The sequence below is a fragment of the Tiliqua scincoides genome, chromosome 3 (assembly GCF_035046505.1).
Source record: "Tiliqua scincoides isolate rTilSci1 chromosome 3, rTilSci1.hap2, whole genome shotgun sequence".
In the NCBI taxonomy this organism is placed as follows: Eukaryota; Metazoa; Chordata; class Lepidosauria; order Squamata; family Scincidae; genus Tiliqua; species Tiliqua scincoides.
The window spans coordinates 18502616-18522624 of record NC_089823.1 but is presented as its reverse complement, the minus strand read 5'-3'; the positions used below and the strand labels follow the sequence as shown (position 1 = coordinate 18522624).

The 20009-nt window shown below is 46.6% G+C and overlaps 1 protein-coding gene across 1 annotated transcript in view; it reads left to right on the top strand.

Moving 5' to 3' along the window:
* The window catches only part of PDGFD (platelet derived growth factor D), a 168401-nt gene that overhangs the window by 98261 nt on the left and 50131 nt on the right, over nucleotides 1–20009 (top strand). Inside the window, exon 3 of the mRNA XM_066619548.1 lies at nucleotides 15248–15452. Coding sequence (XP_066475645.1) covers nucleotides 15248–15452 — 205 coding nt within the window. The remainder of the gene's footprint in view (nucleotides 1–15247; nucleotides 15453–20009) is intronic.

The following is a 20009-nucleotide window of genomic DNA, read 5'->3' as shown; positions in this document are numbered from 1 at the left end:
CTGGAACAGAGTGTCCTCTCCAGTGCGTGAAGCCTGGGTAAAGTAGGTATGGAGGATAGGCTGTTACCCATGCAGCAAATCCCCCCTCTCCACATCGCTGAAATGGTCCAATGGAAAGGCAGAGGCCAATACGGTTGGTTCCAGCGGCGTCGCAGGAGTTGCCAGAACGTGGCTGTGTTCAGCCATGAACTGCCTCAGGGACTCCAGCTCTGGATTTTGCCTCGAGGTTGACTCCTGAAGCCTTTTCCATAACTGGATGTAGCCACAAGGCAGTGGAGATTTGGGATCAGAGAGGAAGAGTATGAGTGACATGAATTACTAATATTAATGGCACCACAAGATATCATTTTCCTCGTATAAGAGCACAGTGATGTAATATTGTCTTTGTTGTATTGCTCGCTCGCTCTTTCTCTCTCTCTCGCTCTGTACAAACAAGTGCAAGGCAATAATCCTGTGGTTTTAAAGCATTTCCCAACAAGCTGTATCCTGTGATGTCATTTGTGTTTGGACTATGAATTCCCTCCGCCCCAAGATTCCTTCTGATTTACACAGAGTCCTGAACATAACAAATATAAGTCCTGCTTACTATGGGGAAAGTGGGGGGGGGGGGTCATCAAAATAGGAGACAGAACTAGCTGTACAAATTCAGTTTACTTGGCCTGTTGTGACCTGAAGATGAACTGTTTTGTGGCCTGGATTCAAAAATGCTTTTCTCTCCTTCTCTGGAGCTCTGTGGACTTGACTGTTTTGATCTTGCTGGCTGTCAAACCAGAAAAATTTTTTTTTGCCTGCAAAAGATTCATGTGATGTGTGTGGTGGGCAAAAAAACATTGGCAGCAGTGGTGGTTTTGTGCGTGCATGCATGTGTGTGTGTGTGTGTGGCTTTTTCCTCTGTGTGTGTGTGTGTGTGTGTGTGAGTGTGTGAAATGGATGAAACAGCAACAGGAGTTTTGGAGAACAGGAAGAAATCCCCTGAAATAAGAACATGTGGGAACTCAAATATTTGGGAGTGAAACAACCACTAACTGCAAATTAACTCAGGGTGGGTATGAAGAGATGTACCTGCTTCCCTTCATTTTACATTTGTGTCCTGTTCTGCATTGTGCTGTAAATAGTTGCATTGGGGGGGGGGGAGTTTCTTGTCAATTTCAGTTTAGTTATAGGCAGAGTGGTAACGGCATCCCAGAAAAACAGAAAACAAATGTATTATTCAGAAAAAAAATGAGGGAAAAAGAGACTTTGGGAAAAAGGTAAAATCACTACTTAGAAGAAATGACACTTAAAACTGGTCATCTGAGTGAGGAAATAAGAGAAGGGGGCAGCCCAATCCTAAACCGTGCTGGAACAGGCAGGCCAGGAGACCTGACCCACTTCCAGCACAGGGTTGGGGCTGGCTGCGGCACAACCCGGGCCAAAGGGAATTGATTCCCCTTACCCCAGGTAATGCCACAGCAGCCCAAATGGGGCTGCTTGGTTATGCACCACCTAAAGATGTGGCACAGATCCGAGCAGCCCGGTGCTAGGGTGGGCCTCCAGGGAGGGAGATTAGGATCCAGCCTAAGTGCTGGATCCTGGCATTACCCCCCTCCCAGGCCCAGCCTGCTCACAGGTCCACCGCCTGCCCTTCCCCCACCCCAGAACACCCCAGTAGTGTTCTCTCCCACCCCCACCATCAGTGTGTACTCACCAGTCCTGAGGCTTGCGTACTTGCGCTGGCCTCCCCGACTCTCAAGTCACTATGTTTGTGACACATAAGAACAGCCCCACTGGATCAGGCCATAGACCCATCTAGTCCAGCTTCCTGTATCTCACAGCGGCCCACCAAATGCCCCAGGGAGCACACCAGTTAACTGATCTTACGGCATAATTGGGGCACACTTGAGTCAATGCAAGGGACTTGTGCCAGTCCATGGGCAACCCAGGATTGCACCCTCTGTCTTTTTTTTATATATAAGTTGGGCTGACCAGAGTTCAGGAGCTGCTACTGCTTGGAAAACAGCACAGAGGCAACAAGATGAAAAGATCACAGAGACAACTGCCACACTTGAACAAAGATGTTCAGAGGGTGGAGTTTTCCCCTGGCCAGGGCTCTGAAAAATGTGGCAGCCATAATTGAAACAGGATGCTTGGAGAGTAAGGAATTACAAGCATGCCTATTATCCATGGGAGTTCTGTTCTGGAACCCCCCACAGTTAGCTGAAACCACAGCTACCGGGGACACCCCCTGCCCTCTGGAGGCAAGAGGAGTTGCACTCCCCTCACCTCCGGAGGGTCTCCTGAGTCTTGCAGAGGCCATGTGCATCTGTTACAGAGGGGCTACAGAATGGCCGTTTAGGCCAAAAAAATCACTTCCTGTTTTTTGTAAAACCAGAAGTGACATTAAGGCATAAAAACATCACTTCTGGTTTTACGAAAAACTGGAAGTGATGCTTTTTGACTTAATGGCATTCTGAGGTCCGCAGAGGCCACAGGCACAGCCTCTGTGGGGCTCAGAATAGCGGTATTGGAGGTTGCTGGGGGCCCCTGCATCCGCCGGTAACTGAATCCGCAGATATGGGATCCGCAGAAACATGGGACCGCCTGTATAATGCTATCCCAGTCTTACTTTCACATAATTTTAGGAGGCCTTTTTGATTATTTATTAAGATACATATGTCCCAACTTTCGGTCCCCAAGGCAACTCAGAACAACAGTATCCATTTTAAAACCACAAAACAATCAATCAAAAAGTTAAATCTGCTTACAAAAAAATCAAAGTAATATTTTTCAAACAAAAAGCAGAATGGGGAGACAGCTTGGTATCACAGAGGAAGATACCAAGGTACCCAAAAGCAGGTCGCAACAAAAAAGTCTTTAATGTGTGCTAAAATGGCAGTAAAGAGGGGTCCAAGTGGGCCTGTTGTGGAAGGGAGTAGCACAGTCAACTCTATTCTTCACAGCAAACACAACACCAAATAGAAGCATAGCTTTTCACAAATGGCTGAGCTAAGTATCATTCCCAATTCCAGTGCATTTCCATCTTTCTGAATTTGTCCTTAAGCGCTTGTTCTTTTGGTCTTGTAACTTAACCTCTTTATTCACTTTTCATTGCCTAGTCATGCTTTTAAGGCCAAAAAAAACCAATTTACTAAGCACTTTCTGCTCTGAATTTTTCTAGATTTCCATGGCAGCTACTCAACAAAATTTCCTTTTAATAAAGTCCATTGCTTAATATTTTGAAAGGCTCCAGGCGGACTGTAGCATGTGTTTTAATTTTTATTCAAATCATTGGTTTAAAACAACATTTCCATTACCAGCACTAGCAACATTAGTTGGACAGGATTCAACTACAAGGAGAGTGTTATATTCATCATCTTTCAGATATTTCCATTGTGGATGCTGTTTCTAAATTCCTAAAATGCTGTTAGTCTCCAAGCTGTTAAAGGCAGTGGACAGTTGCCCAGAATTTATCCGTGTTAGTTAAGTGCAATGATTTTTTAACTGGCATTCATCTATGCTTATTTTAGCTTATGACTTTTTATGTTTGTATCTCATTTCCTGAATAAATTTAGTTCTATATTACCCATTTTATCCTGGCCCTTCAGTGATCTCTACCGCTCATAAGCCTTCACTTTTTGAATGGCTACAAGTTACTGTTTAGAAATGGACTGGGAATTTAGAAAGCATAGTATATACTTAAAGATTCCTGCTAATTTCACCACTTTCCTATGTTGGCATCACCCCTTACCTTGACGATTCAGGTATAACATCTTTGGAACTGGGTTTCAGTGTGAACCTGATTTGCTCTAGCTCTTCTGGATTGAAAGTTGCATCCTGAGCTGGACTTTCAGCCTGGATTTGAATGAGGAGCCTTCTGATCTATATGCTGGCAGCCTTTGAAGTGAAGCACTTTTGACTACTTTGATTTCAAAGCAAGGACTCTGTGGGACCTTCATTTTATCTTGCTCTGTTGTTCCCAGTCTTATTTTAAATGTTGGGCAGCCCAATCCTGAGCTGCCAGGAGCTGCGGGACCCAGCGGCTCCACAAAGGGCTTCCGACAGATCCAGAGCCTCCCATGCTACCCCAGGAGGCTCCTCGGGAGAAGGGGACATTTGTCCCCTTCCCCCGGGTAAGGGAAGCAGCCCCGCAATGGGGCTACTCACTTTAGCGGTGACTGTTTGGTCACTGCTAAAGTGAAGGTGCTCGTGTAAGGTGCGCAGCCCTCCATGAGCGCCTAGGATCCTGCGGAGCTTGGCTCTGCAGATCTGCCTCTCCCCCACCCCCCGGAATGCCCCCGACCACGCCTCCCCCCTCCTCAGAACGCCTCCCTCATGCCCCTGACCATGCCCCCATTCCCCATTCCGCAGCCCAGCGGTCGCAGGCACCGCCGAGCCGCAGAACATGGGCGCCCACTGGGCGGTGGCTCAGCGCTGGCTGGAGCTGAGCCAACTCCGGCAGGAGCCCGGCAGTAAGTCCCGCAAACGTGCCTTATGGCACATTTGCGACTGTGGTCCATGCCACGGAGGCACAGCACAGACCACAGGATTGGGCCCTCAGTGCAAAAGCCTTACCAGGTCTACTCAGAAGTAAGTTCTATTTTGGTCAGTGGGGCTTACTCTCAGGAAAGTGTGGTTAGGATTGCAACCTTAGCCTATCAACCTTCCAGCTTCCCTATCCTGATGCCTGCCTGCCTGACAGTCCCCTTTTCATCAAATCCTGGTCTGGAATGTAATCTGCCCCTTGACTGACCTTCCTGCTAGTCATGTATATGCCTGTACTATCAGCCGTCCAAGTGTTTGGCTGCCTATGGCCCAGTGCAGATACTGGGAAACAGCCATGTTGACTGCAGATTATTTCTGCTCCAATTTTTCAGACTAGGGAACTAAGAGATTGAATCATAGAATCATGGTTATCCACAAGGTCATCTAGTCCAACCCCTGCCTATGGCAGGAAATCCCCCTAGAGAATGAAATGGGAATGCCTACATGCAAAACATAAGGGATGCCACTTAGCTGTGGTCCACAGCTCTCCATCATATCCTCTTCCTCTGTTTCCTGAGGATTAACAGCTCTAGCCTTTCCAGCAGGCTCACGTTTTCTTCTTCTTCTTCTTCTTCCTCCTCCTCCTCCTCCTCCTTGTGGAAAAAAAAAGAGACCAACTTGCAATATTAAGGCCAATATCAATGGCCCATTATCTCCCCATTTTGCTTTGACCAGTCTTGGCCTTTTCTCCAGCATGCTTCTCAATACTACTGTAAATGTTGTCCTTATAATCAATTACTCTTCCAGGCTCCACCAGGGAAATGAAAAGAAATGAACAAAAAAAACTAGCTAGAAAGAAAAACACGAAGGCCTTTCTTCTTCCAGGGCCTTAATATGTCACATTTATTTCCTACTCTTGCAAACATGCATTATTCAAAAGTAAGACTTGGTTATTGCGGGAGTCTGTCAAGGTATTGCGTTCCCAGTGCTAACCTGAGGTTGATGTGTTTGCACAGCACAGAACACAGTGCAAGTCTGCTTAGAAATGTAAAGGGGGGTACTGAGCTTATCACGTATGTGATGGGGGAATGCTAGCATGGCTTCCTTTATTAGCAGGGTGGATTAACTCACATCATCTTTCTTTCCAAAGCATTATGAGGCTGGGTTAAGACCATATTGCCTCTGGCAGTCTCTTCACAGCAGGCTACATCTCAAGTGTAAATGTACCTACAGAATAGGTTGATGAAGGGCATATTTCAACTTGAATAACAGGGGATGCTTGTTTGCTGGTAGATGTGATCTTGGCAAAAAAAAAAAAAAAGGAAGGCAGTGTTATGAAAGTTCTCAGATCACAGTAAATGTTATGGTTCCAGGGCGACCAGTAGGGGAGTGGAATGGGGCCACCCAAAGACAACGTAAGAGGTTCTGCATACTCTGGGAACTCCCTGGGTATGCAGAAAATATTACTTTGTAAAAAAATAAATAAATAAAGGAGCCCCCATCTTACTTGTTCAAACGAGGACAGAATATGTGCAAAGGCTTCTACCAGGAGGAGGGACTCCTAGGCAAAGGTAGGCTAAGAAAGGGGAGCAGCCTAGCCATTAGCTTGCATGCACCCCTTTCCTTCTTTCCCTTTACTGGACCAGCAGCTAAATGGGGAAAAAACCTTGGAGGTTGTAGCCGCTGCCACCATATTATTGTAAAGCGCTTTATGTGGGGCTGCCCCTGAAGACGGTTCGGAAACTGCAATTAGTGCAGAATGCAGCGGCCCTTGTGGTCACTGGAGCTAGGCGGTTTGACTCTGTCAGCCCGCTTCTCCGGGTGCTACATTGGCTGCCCATTCGTTTCTGGGCCCAATTCAAGGTGCTGGTTTTGACCTTTAAAGCCCTTTATTGCTCTGGGCCAGGGTATCTTAGAGATCGCCTACTTCCGCACAATCCGGCTCGTCCTCTTAGGTCATCAGAGAAGGCCTTTTTACAAGTGCCGCCGCCTAAGGAAGTACGTGGGGAGGCGGCAAGAAATAGGGCCTTCTCAGTAGTGGCACCAACGTTATGGAACGCCCTTCCCCTTGACTTGAGAATGGCTCCCTCTCTTGAGACTTTTCGGCAAGGCCTAAAGACCCTTTTGTTTAAACAAGCCTTCTGAGTTCATGGCCTTTTTAACATCTTTTTTACATCTTTTAGTATTTTTTACAGGCCTGAGTCCTCTATGATCTGCTGCTTTATGCTCTTTTTATCTGACTTTTTATCTGACTACTGTTTTTATGGTGTCTGTTAATGTGTTTTTAATATGTTTTTATTTGTTGTTAAATTATGTTTTAATCAGTTTTTAATTAGTTGTAAGCCGCCCTGGGTCCCTTTGGGGAGAAGGGCGGGGTATAAATAAAGTTGTTTATTATTATTATCATCATCATCATCATCATCATCATCATCATCATCCTGGGCAGAGGAGTGCCCTCTGGGGCAAAAAAAAAAGACCCTCCCAGGAAAGCACTGAACCACAGAGGTTTGAATTAAAAATCAAACCTGCAAGTAGCATCAGCAGGGTGAACAGACATGACAACCCATAGAATTACTCGTGACCACAGACTAGAACAGCCTCTCAGGGGGCCTGAAGACAGCCACAGGAAAGAGGAAGTGAGAGCCTAAGATTAAGCCATCCATTCATCTATGACAAGCACAGGAGGCAGCAACTGCAAAGAAAGTTGTTGAAACCGAGTGCTTTTTGGGGTACAGCACCTTTTCAAAAAGAGAGGCAATTCATAAATACAACAAAATTATGATTAATCATCATCATCATCATCATCATGTAAAATGGGGGGTTGGCCACCAAAAGGGCAATTTCCTCCCCCAGTTCACCAAGGGAAAAGAAAGGATCTCCCATAGGCATCATGTGAGAGGAGCCCAGCTTTCTGCACACCCAGGCCAGGTACAATGCAAGAACAGGAGATAAGCCACACCTTCCATGATATACCACAAAGAGGTAGAGCTGTGGTTCCCAAACCGTGTGCCATGGCACCTGACAGCACCACAGCAAACTCACGGGGCGACTCAGGATGCCCCCAGCGGCCTCTTCTTCCCAGGTCTCCTGGGCGCTGCCATCTTGGATCGTATTAGATCTTGCTCTATCCAAGATAGTGGCGCCTTGGAGAGCCAGGAAGAAGAGACCGCTGCAAAAGAAGGGTGCTGTGACCATGGCAAGTTTGGGAACCACTGGGGTGGAGGTTGGCTGCAGCCAGTCCCAACGCCTCACTTCCATGATGTTAGGGCATTCAAATTTGTGGCTGATGATGCAGCACAGGGTGCGAATGGAGGTTTCTGCTCCTCTTCTGGTGTTGTACCACCGAGTTGAGGGCTGCCCGACTGTCCTCGCACCACCACCATTTCCGTCTACCTGGTGATAATTTCAGAGGGAAGAGGAGGCTGAAGCCCCTTGTGAGCCCTGAGTGGGGCAGTTTCGATGATATTTTTTAACTCCAAACAAGCTCTGCACCCGTGTGACCCAGATATTGCAAAGGGACAGATTTTACAGATGTGCTTGCTTCACTTTTGCCTGCCAGAATGGCTTGATTTTAGGTGGCAGCTGTGGAAATATTGATTCTCTTGGGGCTTTGAGACATGGTTATAATTTTTACCCAAGTCCCTTTGGGAAGCCCGAATGCAGCAGCCCGAATGCAGCAGAATGAAGGTCTATACAATGAGACGGCTCACTCTTGTTTTATATATATATATATATATATATATATATATATATATATATATATATATATAATGAGAAGCCATTAATACAAGTGCACAGGTGCTTGCCTTGTATATCAAGTTGTTTTTGCAGAGTTATTTGCTCTCTAGGTACTTGGTTGATAGACTGACATACTTCCATTTCTAATGCAGAATTTGATAGATGTGGATATCCAGATTCACCCATTTACTAGAAAACAGCTCAGGGGAAGACAAGAAATGGTACATTTGTGTTTCTAAGTGAATTTGAAGAAGACCTGTCAAATAAAGAAAAATATTCCAAATTTTTTTCTTGTGCTCGTTTATTTTCACCCCAGCTTCCAGGCTTCAGATGCTTAACTAGAACAAGGGCTCGTCCTCCAGTTCATTTTCATGTCCATAAAAATACAGTCACAGGGAGTTACAGTGGTGCTTGATTAGCACTCCATTTATTGGGGTTTTTCAGTGTGAATTGTGAAAAAAAAGTTTATATATATATAAGTTTATACATATTTATGTATGCAGCAAGAATGCTTACATAAAATACTTCTTTGAGGCAAGAAGTATGGGAACAGGACATCCAAAGGACTGTTGATATGTAGAGTGTGTTGCAGTAACCTAATCTATATGTCAAGGGCAGCCTAATCCTATGTAACTCTCCACACTGTGATGCAGCTGCACCAATGCTGCTTCCATTGCATCCCACAGGAGAGTTTTGGCATGTTGAGGCCTCCTCAGGGTAAGGGAACATTTGTTCCCTTGCCCTGGGATAAGTCCCAGCAGCCGCTATGAGCCAACTCTATAACTGGCGCAAGTCTGCGTTCACCCGTGAAGGTGGATCAGGCCCAGGAAGGGAGTTCTGATTTAGCAGGTGCTCCTGCAACAGGTCCTGCTCCGTTCCCAGGCCCAATTCATCATCCTCACTGTCCCATCCTGCCCAACCGTGTTCTACCTCCTCCCTGTCTCTCTCCCACCTCCTGCATGTCCTTACCCCTGGCAGTGAGCACCCCATTGGTGCAAAGACCTGGCTGCTTGCCACATCCATCAGTGTTGTCGATTTTGCATAAAGGGGATTACACCACTGGAACACTCATTCTGGCTGTGTAAAGGCCCGTTAGGATTGGGACATTAGGTATGTGTCACCATGGCCAGGACTGAATGATTCAGGTATTGTTGCAGTGATTTAGGTATGGCTGAGCTAAGTCTACCCACTGAATAAGTGGAAGCCTTGCTCCAGTACCCCATTTTCATTAGTCAGGCAGATAGTGACAGGAGACAGGGTCTTTTTAGTTGTGGTGCCCTACCTCTGAAGTGCTCTCCCTAATTAAATTGGTCAGCACTCTCTTTGCCCTTGTTTCAACAGTAAAATCTTTTATCTCAGGCATATTTTTTTCTGACAGATGCTGTCAGTAGTTGCTCTGGTTCTTGAGTTCTGTTGTCGTTTTGGTTTTTACGATTTGATGTATTCTGTCTTGGGCAGTGTGTAAATGTTTTAAATAAATAAAACACATATGTAGTACTGGGTCAACGTGATGAGAGCTGTATTGAGGTGTTACCTCCAGTGCGTAAATGCAATATATGGTCCAGGTCAAAAGGAGCAAGTTGACCCTCAGTTAGGGTGACCAGATCCAATGGAGGACAGAACACCTGTACCTTTAACCACTGGATAGAAAAGGGAATTTTGGTAGATGCAACTCAAAATGGAAGGGTTTAAAAAACTGCACCTGCCCAAATTCCCCCTTCTATATATTGGTTAAAGGTATAGGCACTCTGTCCTCCATCATATCTGGTCATCTTGCCCTCAGCAAGCCCACCCAACCGTGCAGTATAGCCCTGCGCATTATGTTTAGTTTTTATTTGAAGCTGTACGGAGGAGGCTATCCTCCCCACTAGGTGTCTAGCATTCCTAATCGCAAGAAGGATCTCTCCATGAATACAGTATTTGTCAGAATTTGACAGACACTATAAGTGCAGGTTCTGCTGATGTATTTCCTTCAGCCCAGACCACAAATTGCCTTTACACACTGGAAGATAATACCTCAGTAGGGCTTATTTCTGTCAGTAGTGCCATTGCTAGGTTGCTGGATGGGCCCCGCATCAGGACCTCCATGGTGCCCCCCACCTCTGGAGGGTGCATGGGTCGCTACCGTTGCCACTAGTAAGGGAAGTTCAGTTATCAGCCCAGCTTTCTGAAGGATGTGGACCTTTGGCCAGTGCCCGACCTGGCTAAATCCTGACACCATCCTTGCCTGTCAGCTTCCAGCTTTTAAAGTGCTGTCTTAATAGTGAATGATAAGAATCTGAATAGTGCACACTGGGGTGTATGAATCCAGATCTTATTTTTGTTAGCTGAAAGGCTTACAAGGGACTGGAAGAGAAGAGTCGAAGGTCCTATTGTCTGTTATCATCAAAGTTTACCCTTAGCTGGGAATACTGTTTGAGAAAGAAAGATTATGCTATTGCTCAAAGGAAACTACTCTCCTGTCTAGAGGTGATTACTGGTTGAGAAACTGAGGTCTTTCCTTGGAAGAAAAAAAAAAACCCCTATCTTTAAATTTTATTGTTGATAAGATTAATAAGTGCTCTTGAGAACGATGCCTCTTCTCAGCTTTTGAATTGGGCTTTAATTTAAAGATATGGAACTCTTACAGCTGAAGTTAATATGTCCAGTTACTTTGCTCAACACAGGATTGACCCACCTTTGGGACCAAACCGTATGTGGGGCGGGGGATCTGTGATCAGATCTCCTAATGACTTTTTGTTTCACTAAAGACAGAGATAGGTGTATCAATTTGGTTTAGGAAGACAATGCTGAGGGAGAAGGATTCATCCTTTAGTCCCATTTCATTTTGCCATATATCCCCCCTCCCAGACCTGTGCCAGCAATTTTACTGGCACAAGTCCGGGCGGACCTGGGAAGGCCGATCAAGACCAGGAATTGGGATAAAATTCCAATGGTGCTACAACCACTGATAGCACCCCTTTCCTGGCCTCAATTCACCTCTACCTTGCCGGATCTCTGCTCCATACCTCCCCATCCCTGACCTGCTCTGCCCACACTTTGCACCGACTTACCGGTGCCAGTGCTCTTTGGTGGGCTGCTGGCACATGGTTGTGGCTGCTTGGTGCTCATGGTTGCAGTCTGGCCATGCTGAATGGCATGTTGCATTTTGTGACAGCCATAAAGCATGCTGTGCAGCCAGAATGCAGGTTCTGTTGGTGCAGCAGCCTATTAGAATTGGGCCTTTAGAAAGCTAAAAGTTGGGCAGCCCAAGAAACCTAGAATAAGACAGCCATTTTTTTTTTACATTCAGGTTACACTTGTGATAGGGATATCACCCAAAACAGCCTTCCTGCTACAAGAGATTTCTGCCCCAGTCGCAACAGTTAGAACTGTGGCCATACAGATTGCCTTCATCATGTTTAGTTCAGAGTCGTCATGTTCCCAAGAGTGGCAAACATGACTGTCAAGCATGGCAATTTCTCAGTGTGTTGTTGACAATCCTTGTGGTAAGCAATGAAGGGTGAACTCACTCTGGTTCCATTAGGACTTAAACCAGAAATTATGAGCATCACTGGAGAACACTTGATAAAAACATCTACCCCCGCTCCAAGTTCAAAATGCATTCACAACCGCCAGGGATATTTCTGAGCTTGAAACTTCACCAAATCCCAACTGTCCTTTATCTGGCAGCTACAGCTGCTGGGTTCTGCTGGTGGCTTCTGAGCTCCAACAACAGCAGCTACAGGGAGGAAGGACTCTCCCCCCCCCCCCATTTCTGTCCTCCAGCACTTGAAACACTGCATTCCTGATACCACAGATGCTGGGAAATGTAACTATCTCAGGTTGCATTAGAAAATCAGGTTGCATTGATAAATTAAAGATCAATAAGTCACCAGGCCCTGATGGCATCCACCCAAGAGTTATTAAGGTATTGAAGAATGAAGTTGCAGATCTCTTGACTAAGGTATGCAACTTGTTCCTCAAAACAGCCACTGTGCCAGAAGATTGGAGGATAGCAAATGCCACGCCTATTTTTAAAAAGGGAAAGACGGGGGACCCGGGAAACTATAGGCCGGTCAGCCTAACATCCATACCGGGTAAGATGGTGGAATGCCTCATCAAAGATAGGATCTCAAAACACATAGACGAACAGGCCTTGCTGAGGGAGAGTCAGCATGGTTTCTGTAAGGGTAAGTCTTGCCTCACGAACCTTACAGAATTCTTTGAAAAGGTCAACAGGCATGTGGATGTGGGAGAACCCGTGGACATTATATATCTGGACTCTCAGAAGGCATTCAACACAGTCCCCCACCAAAGGCTACTGAAAAAACTCCACAGTCAGGGAATTAGAGGACAGGTCCTCTCATGGACTGAGAACTGGTTGGAGGCCAGGAAGCAGAGAGTGGGTGTCAATGGGCAATTTTCACAATGGAGAGAGGTGAAAAGCGGTGTGCCCCAAGGATCTGTCCTGGGACCGGTGCTTTTCAACCTCTTCATAAATGACCTGGAGACAGGGTTGAGCAGTGAAGTGGCTAAGTTTGCAGACGACGCCAAACTTTTCCGAGTGGTGAAGACCAGAAGTGATGGTGAGGAGCTCCAGAAGGATCTCTCCAGACTGGCAGAATGGGCAGCAAAATGGCAGATGCACTTCAATGTCAGTAAGTGTAAAGTCATGCACACTGGGGCAAAAAAATCAAAACTTTAGATATAGGCTGATGGGTTCTGAGCTGTCTGTGACAGATCAGGAGAGAGATCTTGGGGTGGTGGTGGACAGCTCAATGAAAGTGTCGACCCAATGTGCGGCGGCAGTGAAGAAGGTCAATTCTATGCTTGGGATCATTAGGAAGGGTATTGAGAACAAAACAGCTAGTATTATAATGCCGTTGTACAAATCTATGGTAAGGCCACGTGTGGAGTATTGTGTCCAGTTCTGGTCGCCGCATCTCAAAAAAGACATAGTGGAAATGGAAAAGGTGCAAAAGAGAGCGACTAAGATGATTTCGGGGCTGGGGCACCTTCCTTATGAGGAAAGGCTATGGCGTTTGGGCCTCTTCAGCCTAGAAAAGAGACGCCTGAGGGGGGACATGATTGAGACATATAAAATTATGCAGGGGATGGACAGAGTGGATAGGGAGATGCTCTTTACACTCTGATATAATACCAGAACCAGGGGACATCCACTTAAATTGAGTGTTGGGCGGGTTAGGACAGACAAAAGAAAATATTTCTTTACTCAGCGTGTGGTCGATCTGTGGAACTCCTTGCCATAGGATGTGGTGCTGGCGTCTAGCCTAGACGCCTTTAAAAGGGGATTGGACAAGTTTCTGGAGGAAAAATCCATTATGGGGTACAGGCCATGATGTGTATGCGCAACCTCCTGATTTTGGAAATGGGTTATGTCAGAGTGCCAGATGCAAGGGAGGGCACCAGGATGAGGTCTCTTGTTATCTGGTGTGCTCCCTGGGCCATTTGGTGGGCCGCTGTGAGATACAGGAAGCGGGACTAGATGGGCCTATGGCCTGATCCAGTGGGGCTGTTCTTATGTTCTTATGTTAAACCACCTTTCCCAGTATCCCTGCACCTGGAACAGAGTTCCAAGTCCCAGAGAGGGAGAGGGAGAAAAAAAGAAGAGCAAGAGAGGTCTCTCTTCACCCGTCACACAGCTGTCATCAGTACAGCTGCAGCTGCTGTTTAAGCCAATTGAGTGGGTGAGAGTAGGAAGAAGTAGCGACCCATGTCTCTCCAATTCATATTGTAGACTTTCTTGGACTGAGTGGCGTCAGTAGGCTCAGTGGCACAATGGCAAGTGATTCTAAGTGCTATAACCCAGATGTGGATTACTCCCCTGGTGACTATTGTCAGTGGAATTCCAGTGGTGATTATAATGTGTAAGTGTCCCAACAGTCCAACAGAAGAAAAGAGAGACAGTTTTGCCAGACAGAAACCATCTCTGTTTTAAGGAACATTAAAAAAAAATGCAAGCTTTCAAGCCACACATAATTTTTTTTCATCTGCTATGAATGATCATCACAAAATTAAAAAGTGTGGTGGATTCCTAGCTTATTTTAATTGCTCTGAGAACAATTGTGGGAAGTTGCATAGTAGACACAAGCCGGTTGAATCACACTTTGGTTGATCTTGATGAAAGTGGCAATGATTCATTGCCTGGGCATCTCTTCGGAAGTTATGGTAAAGAGTTGTGTTGCATCTTAAAGACTATCAAGTGCATTGTACAGTCTGGTGCTTTTGCTACAATAGAGTGCTGTACTCTTTCTTCCAGATTTTCAGAACAAAGTTCTTGAAAAAATTATGTGTGTAGTCTTTAGTTTTTGGAACATTTGCAGTACAGGTACCCGCAGTGGCATAGCTAGAGGGGGTGCAAAGCAGTAGGTTTTGCAGGGAGCCTCACTGCGGTGTACAAGTGGCCCTCAAAGCCATTCCTGGCAGTGACAGCAAAACAGAGAGGTATTTGCCTCTGTTTTGCTCTCACTGCTGGGAGTAGCTCTGAAGGGGGGGAGGAGGAGATGCTTGCACACCACAGTGTGGGTCCCTGCAAAACTTAGTGCTCTGCACCCCCTCTAGCTACGCCACTACAGGTACCATGCTAAAACCTTGACCGATCTAGCCTCTAGTGGGGGATACACATAATGGCCTTCCAATGTGCTGATGTGATTGGAATTTTACTGTAGCCATCACATGCTAATATGGTTTTGAAAATTTCCCCCAGTTGTCCCTTAGTGGCTAAGGAGAATGAGGCAACATATAGAAGAAGCAGGCAGAGATTTCCTCTTACCTTGGAGCTCTATAGTTTGTCTATCTGGAGTTCAGGTAGCAAAGAGGCAACCCTAAGAGAGATTGCATATTTTCAGTTCAGTTAAAAGGGCCATGGTGAGGTCCAGTTTTTCCAAAAAAACCTGCCTATACAACCTGTCCTCAAAATCCAGTAAATGCGTATCATTTTCCATTTCTTCAAACACTGTCATTTATTTTGGTTTGAATGGTTTGTATTTTTTACCCTTCGGTTCTGAACCACATACTAATTTGCACAAGTTGTGATTACTAACAGAGAGCAATCACCTCACAGCCTTGTACCGGAAAGAAGAGATTATCAACGTCTGGGGAAACAACTACATCCACAGCCCTCGGTTCCCAAACAGCTACCCCAGGAACCTGCTGCTGACGTGGAGACTGCTTTCACGGGAGAACACGAGGATACAGCTGGTGTTTGATATCCAATTTGGACTGGAGGAGCCCGAGAACGAAATCTGCAGGTGAGTGGGAGGCAAAACTTAACAAGATGTTATCCCAACGGCAAATAGAAACAGCCAGCCCAGCTTCTTGGCATGGTTTAGGAGACTGGTCGGAATTCAATTTGAGTTGAACAAGGTGGCTGTGTCCCAGAACTGACCTCTATCTCAGTGGGCTTATGTGTTCCAGGCAGAAACCTCTCGCTCTCAGCTTAAGTGGTTGCAAAACAGACATGATAGCTGGACTTTTAGAGCACAATCCTAACCCCTTATGTCAGTGCTTTCCAGCACTGGCATAGCGGTGCCAATGGGACATGTGCTGCATCCTGCAGTTGGGTGTCACTCACAGAGGTCTCCTCAAAGTAAGGGAATGTTTGTTCCCTTACCTTGGAGCTTCATTGCCCTTATGTCAGTGCTGGAAAGCACTGGCCTAAGGGGATAGGATTGCACCCTTAAAGACCTTGGGCTGGATATTGCCAGGCGACACCAAGATAGTCTGACTGAACTGCTTCAGTAAATAGCACTGGTAAATGTTTGGGGTGTTTTGTTTTAATCTTTTTTACATGCATGTCAAGACTAAGATCACAGTTCATAACCAGGAGAGATGACCTGCCTGCACTGAGGAGGGGGCTCAACTAGATGACCTCCAAGCTCCCTTCCACCCACATTATTCTGTGACCAGACAGACCAAGTTGCCTCATACTATATCTGACCATCAGTCCAGCAAGCCCAGCGATGTTTCCTCTGACCCACAGGGCCCCAGGAGGTCTCTTTACCATCTACTGAATTGGTTACTGTTATTATTAGTAACATCTTACCCTTCCTCCAAGGAATTCAGGGTGGCATATATAGGCATATATAGAGACCTGTGAACTAGGTTAGGCTGAAATATAGGAACTGAGGGCACAGTTCTAACCAACTTTCCAGCACCGAGGTAAGGGCAATGCCACTCTGAAGAAAGGGAACAAATATTCCCTTGACTTGAGGAGGCCTCCATGGCTGCCACCCAACTGCAGGATACAGCACACGCCCCATTGGCATAGCTATCTCAGTGCTGGAAAGCTGGTTAGGATTTGGGTCTAATTGTAAGTCACAGGCAGCCTAATCCTAACCTACACTGGTGCAGAGGGGGAACATGGCTTCCACTGTATCCGGTGCAGCTTTGGAGCAGGCTGGAGGTCTCCTCAGGAAAAGTGAATATCTTTCCCCTTATGCCTAGTAATGCCCCAACCTGCCCTGTGGGACTACTTGAATCTGTGCCTCTTAATAGCAGGTGCAAGCTTGAGAGGCTCGGCTTATCCCGCCCCCCCTACTGGGCCTCCGTTCTGCTCTCCTCCAGTCCTGAAACGCCCCCTCACTGCTTCTGAACCATCCTCCTGCTGCCCCTTCACTGCCCAGCGTGACCTTACCTGCTCTGTCAGGTGGGAGGGTTGGATGCAGCATTGGCGAGGTGCAGGCCTCCCCGCCGGCATTGCTTACTCTTTGAACTCTCCAAGTGTGCAAACATGCCTTACAGTACTTCCCGGTCTTTCTGGTACCCAAGTCTTCCTGGTCTTAAACCCACTCTCTAACCATCAGATCTGGCTCAAAGGAGAAGGCCTACCCAGGCACATGCTGATAGCCCACATATTGCATAAGGTCCCAGCTACCCAGCCCTATTGGCCTCTTTGGATGCTGCAGGACTTGTGGCAGCTTCAAAATTCACTTAGGAATTCTAGATTTATGCTGTGAACTTCTAGTTTCTTCAATCTTCATGTAGGGAAGATGGAAAGAGGAAAGAGTCCATCTTGGTCATTCCTCACCCCATCACTTGGAGCACCCCACTAACCTGGCAGGGAGAGGAGGAAGGGTGAGATCGAGCACTTCCCTCCTTCTTCCAAGGCCAGTGTGGCTGGTACGCTCTGAGCAGTGTTGGGAACTCCACAGCTGCTTAGAGTGTGAGAAGAGTAGAAGGAACTGGCTGCCCACCCACACCACTTCTACCAAGTACAGGACTTCTGTTTTCATTTATAGGGATAGAGCAGAGGTATCCAAACCCTGGCTTGGGGGCTGCTTGCGGCCCTCAGGGGCTTCCAATCTGGCCCTCGGGGAGCCCCAAGTCTCCAATGAGCCTCTGGCCCTCCGGAGACTTGCTGGAGCCCACGCTGGCCCAACGCAACTGCCCTCTGCATGAGGACGACTGTTTGACCTCTCACCTGAGCTGTGGGACGAGGGCTACCTCCACTATTTGCTGTTTCATGTCTGTGATGCAGCAGCGGCAGTGAAGGAAAGGCTGGCCTTGCTTTGAGCAAGGCCTTCTATAGGCCTTGAGCTACTGCAAGGCTGTCATTCATTCATATAAGTTTCATCTCTAATAAATTCATTTATGTGAATTTATTCAAATTTGAAATGTAAATTAATTCATTTTTTTTTTACCGGCCCCTGACACAGTGTCAGAGAGATGATGTGGCCCTCCTGCCAAAATGTTTGGACATCCCTGGGATAGAGCAAACTGTCCTTCACTTCCGGGTTTGACAACAGCGTGCAGGACAAACAGTGAGGGTTTTGGTGTGGGTTTTTTGGTAGCACAAAGGTAGCAGACCTGAGATGGCATCAGGTAGTGTTCCTGGTCACGCCACCCCTGTCCTCACAGGGAAGAGTGAGAACAAGTCATTTTCCATGGCTTTTCTCCATTCGTTATCCAGACTACCTAAATAGTATCTAGCATCTATGCCAAGTTACTTCCCCCCCCCCCCCCATGTCAGCTGAATCCTCAGGGCTGAACTTCTTCAACCAGATCCTTGTCAGGAAGCCTGCGTGGGTGATAAGGAAAGCTACTTGTCTCCCAGTTCTGTTCTGAGAACAGAACAAGTAGTTCTGGGAGTCCAGGGACTATAGCCAGCAAAGGCTACAACCTCCAAGATGAGCGCGCTTCAGACTCTCATCCCGTCCTCAGACTGCTCTGTGCACCATCCAATATGTCTCCCTTTCTGTACCGCAGTCAAGAAAGGAGTGGGAAAGGGATGGGTGAGGAGCAGCCTGATGTTGGACAAGAATGATGGTCTGCATGCAGAGTTTGTTCTTTTTAATGTTTATTTGCATAAAGATACAATTTGGACTCATTTGGGCACACAAAGGAGCCATATTCCAAGCTGCACCGATTGCTTTATAGCTCTTTTGCTTCCACAGAGCATTCAAAGCATATGGATGAATTTTAGTTCATAATAAATAATCCACAACGTCCTGTTGGGGATTTTTGGGCTTGTGGCCAAGGAGAGATCCAAGCGAGCCTGAACTTCTCGTGACATGTTTTCAAAGACAGACCCCTGTGTTACAACAGAAGCATCTGAAAAGTTTTGTGAATTTTGAAATGTCAGGTTCTAAGACTGTTAGATCACATTGTTGTTGAGGATACTCAAAGGTTACCTATTGACATAAACTCCCATGGCAATACTTTAAAAACTCAGTTGGCATACTGATTTCTTACCTATGATTAAGAGATCAGGTGTGGGCTGTGAGCTCATGTGAAAGTCCTCCTCCTTCCCTCTCTGGTGCAAATAGCCTTCTCTCTCCTTCTCAGTTTCAACAATAGCATAGCATTATGCTTGCGCTGGCACTAATCATGCTTGACATTAAGCAAGCTTAGCTTCAACCAGAATTTTCAAGCCAGCTTCAAACCTCTTTGCTAGTTCAATGCAGGTGATTCAATATGCTCTTCTCAAGTCCCTGAAGCACAGGCAGCACTCAAGAGGAAATGAAGTAACTCATATCTCTGTTCCCAATTGCTGAATTGTTTCTGACTGATAAACTGGAAGTGCGCAGCCCAAACTTAAACTAGCTTTCCATAAAGATATTTCTTTACCCAGCATGTAATTACTCTGTGGAACCCCTTGCCACAGGATGTGGCAATGGTGTCTGGCTCAGATGCTTTTAAAAAGGGATTGGACAGAATTCTGGAGAAAAAGTCCCTCACAAGCCATGATGGATATATTCAACTTCCAGATTTTAGAAGTAGGCTACCTCAGAAGGCCAGATGCAAGGGACGGCACCAGGATGCAGGCTTATTTTGTCCTGCGTGCTCCCTAAGACATCTGGTGGGCCGCTGTGAGATACAGAAAGCTGGACTAGATGGGCCTTTGGCCTGATCCAGCGAGGCTTTTCTTATGTTCTTATGCCACAATGCAGCAGTGCTGAAATGGCTTCTGTTGTATCCAACATGAAATGAGAGGCAGCTCATTCATCCCCTTCTCCCACGGTAAGCCCCAGCAGCTACTATAGGGCTATTTGCACCAGCAAAATCCCTGGTGCAACTCTCAGCAGCCCTGTGTCAGGAAATCAGGCTTGGGAAGGGAGCTAGGATATGGCGGTTGCCACTATTGCCATGCCTGCACCCTTCTGGGCCTGCTTTGCCCCTCCCCGCCCTGTTACACCCCCCCACCTCTGTTCTGCCCTCCCCTGTCCCTCCACTGGCCAATGGTGAGACTACCTGCTCAAGTAGGTGTTAATCTGCTGTCAGCATGTCAATGCAGGCCCATCTGCCAGCACCACGACCCTCCATGCTACCGCAATGTGCTTTCCAGCACATTTGCAATAGTGCACGGG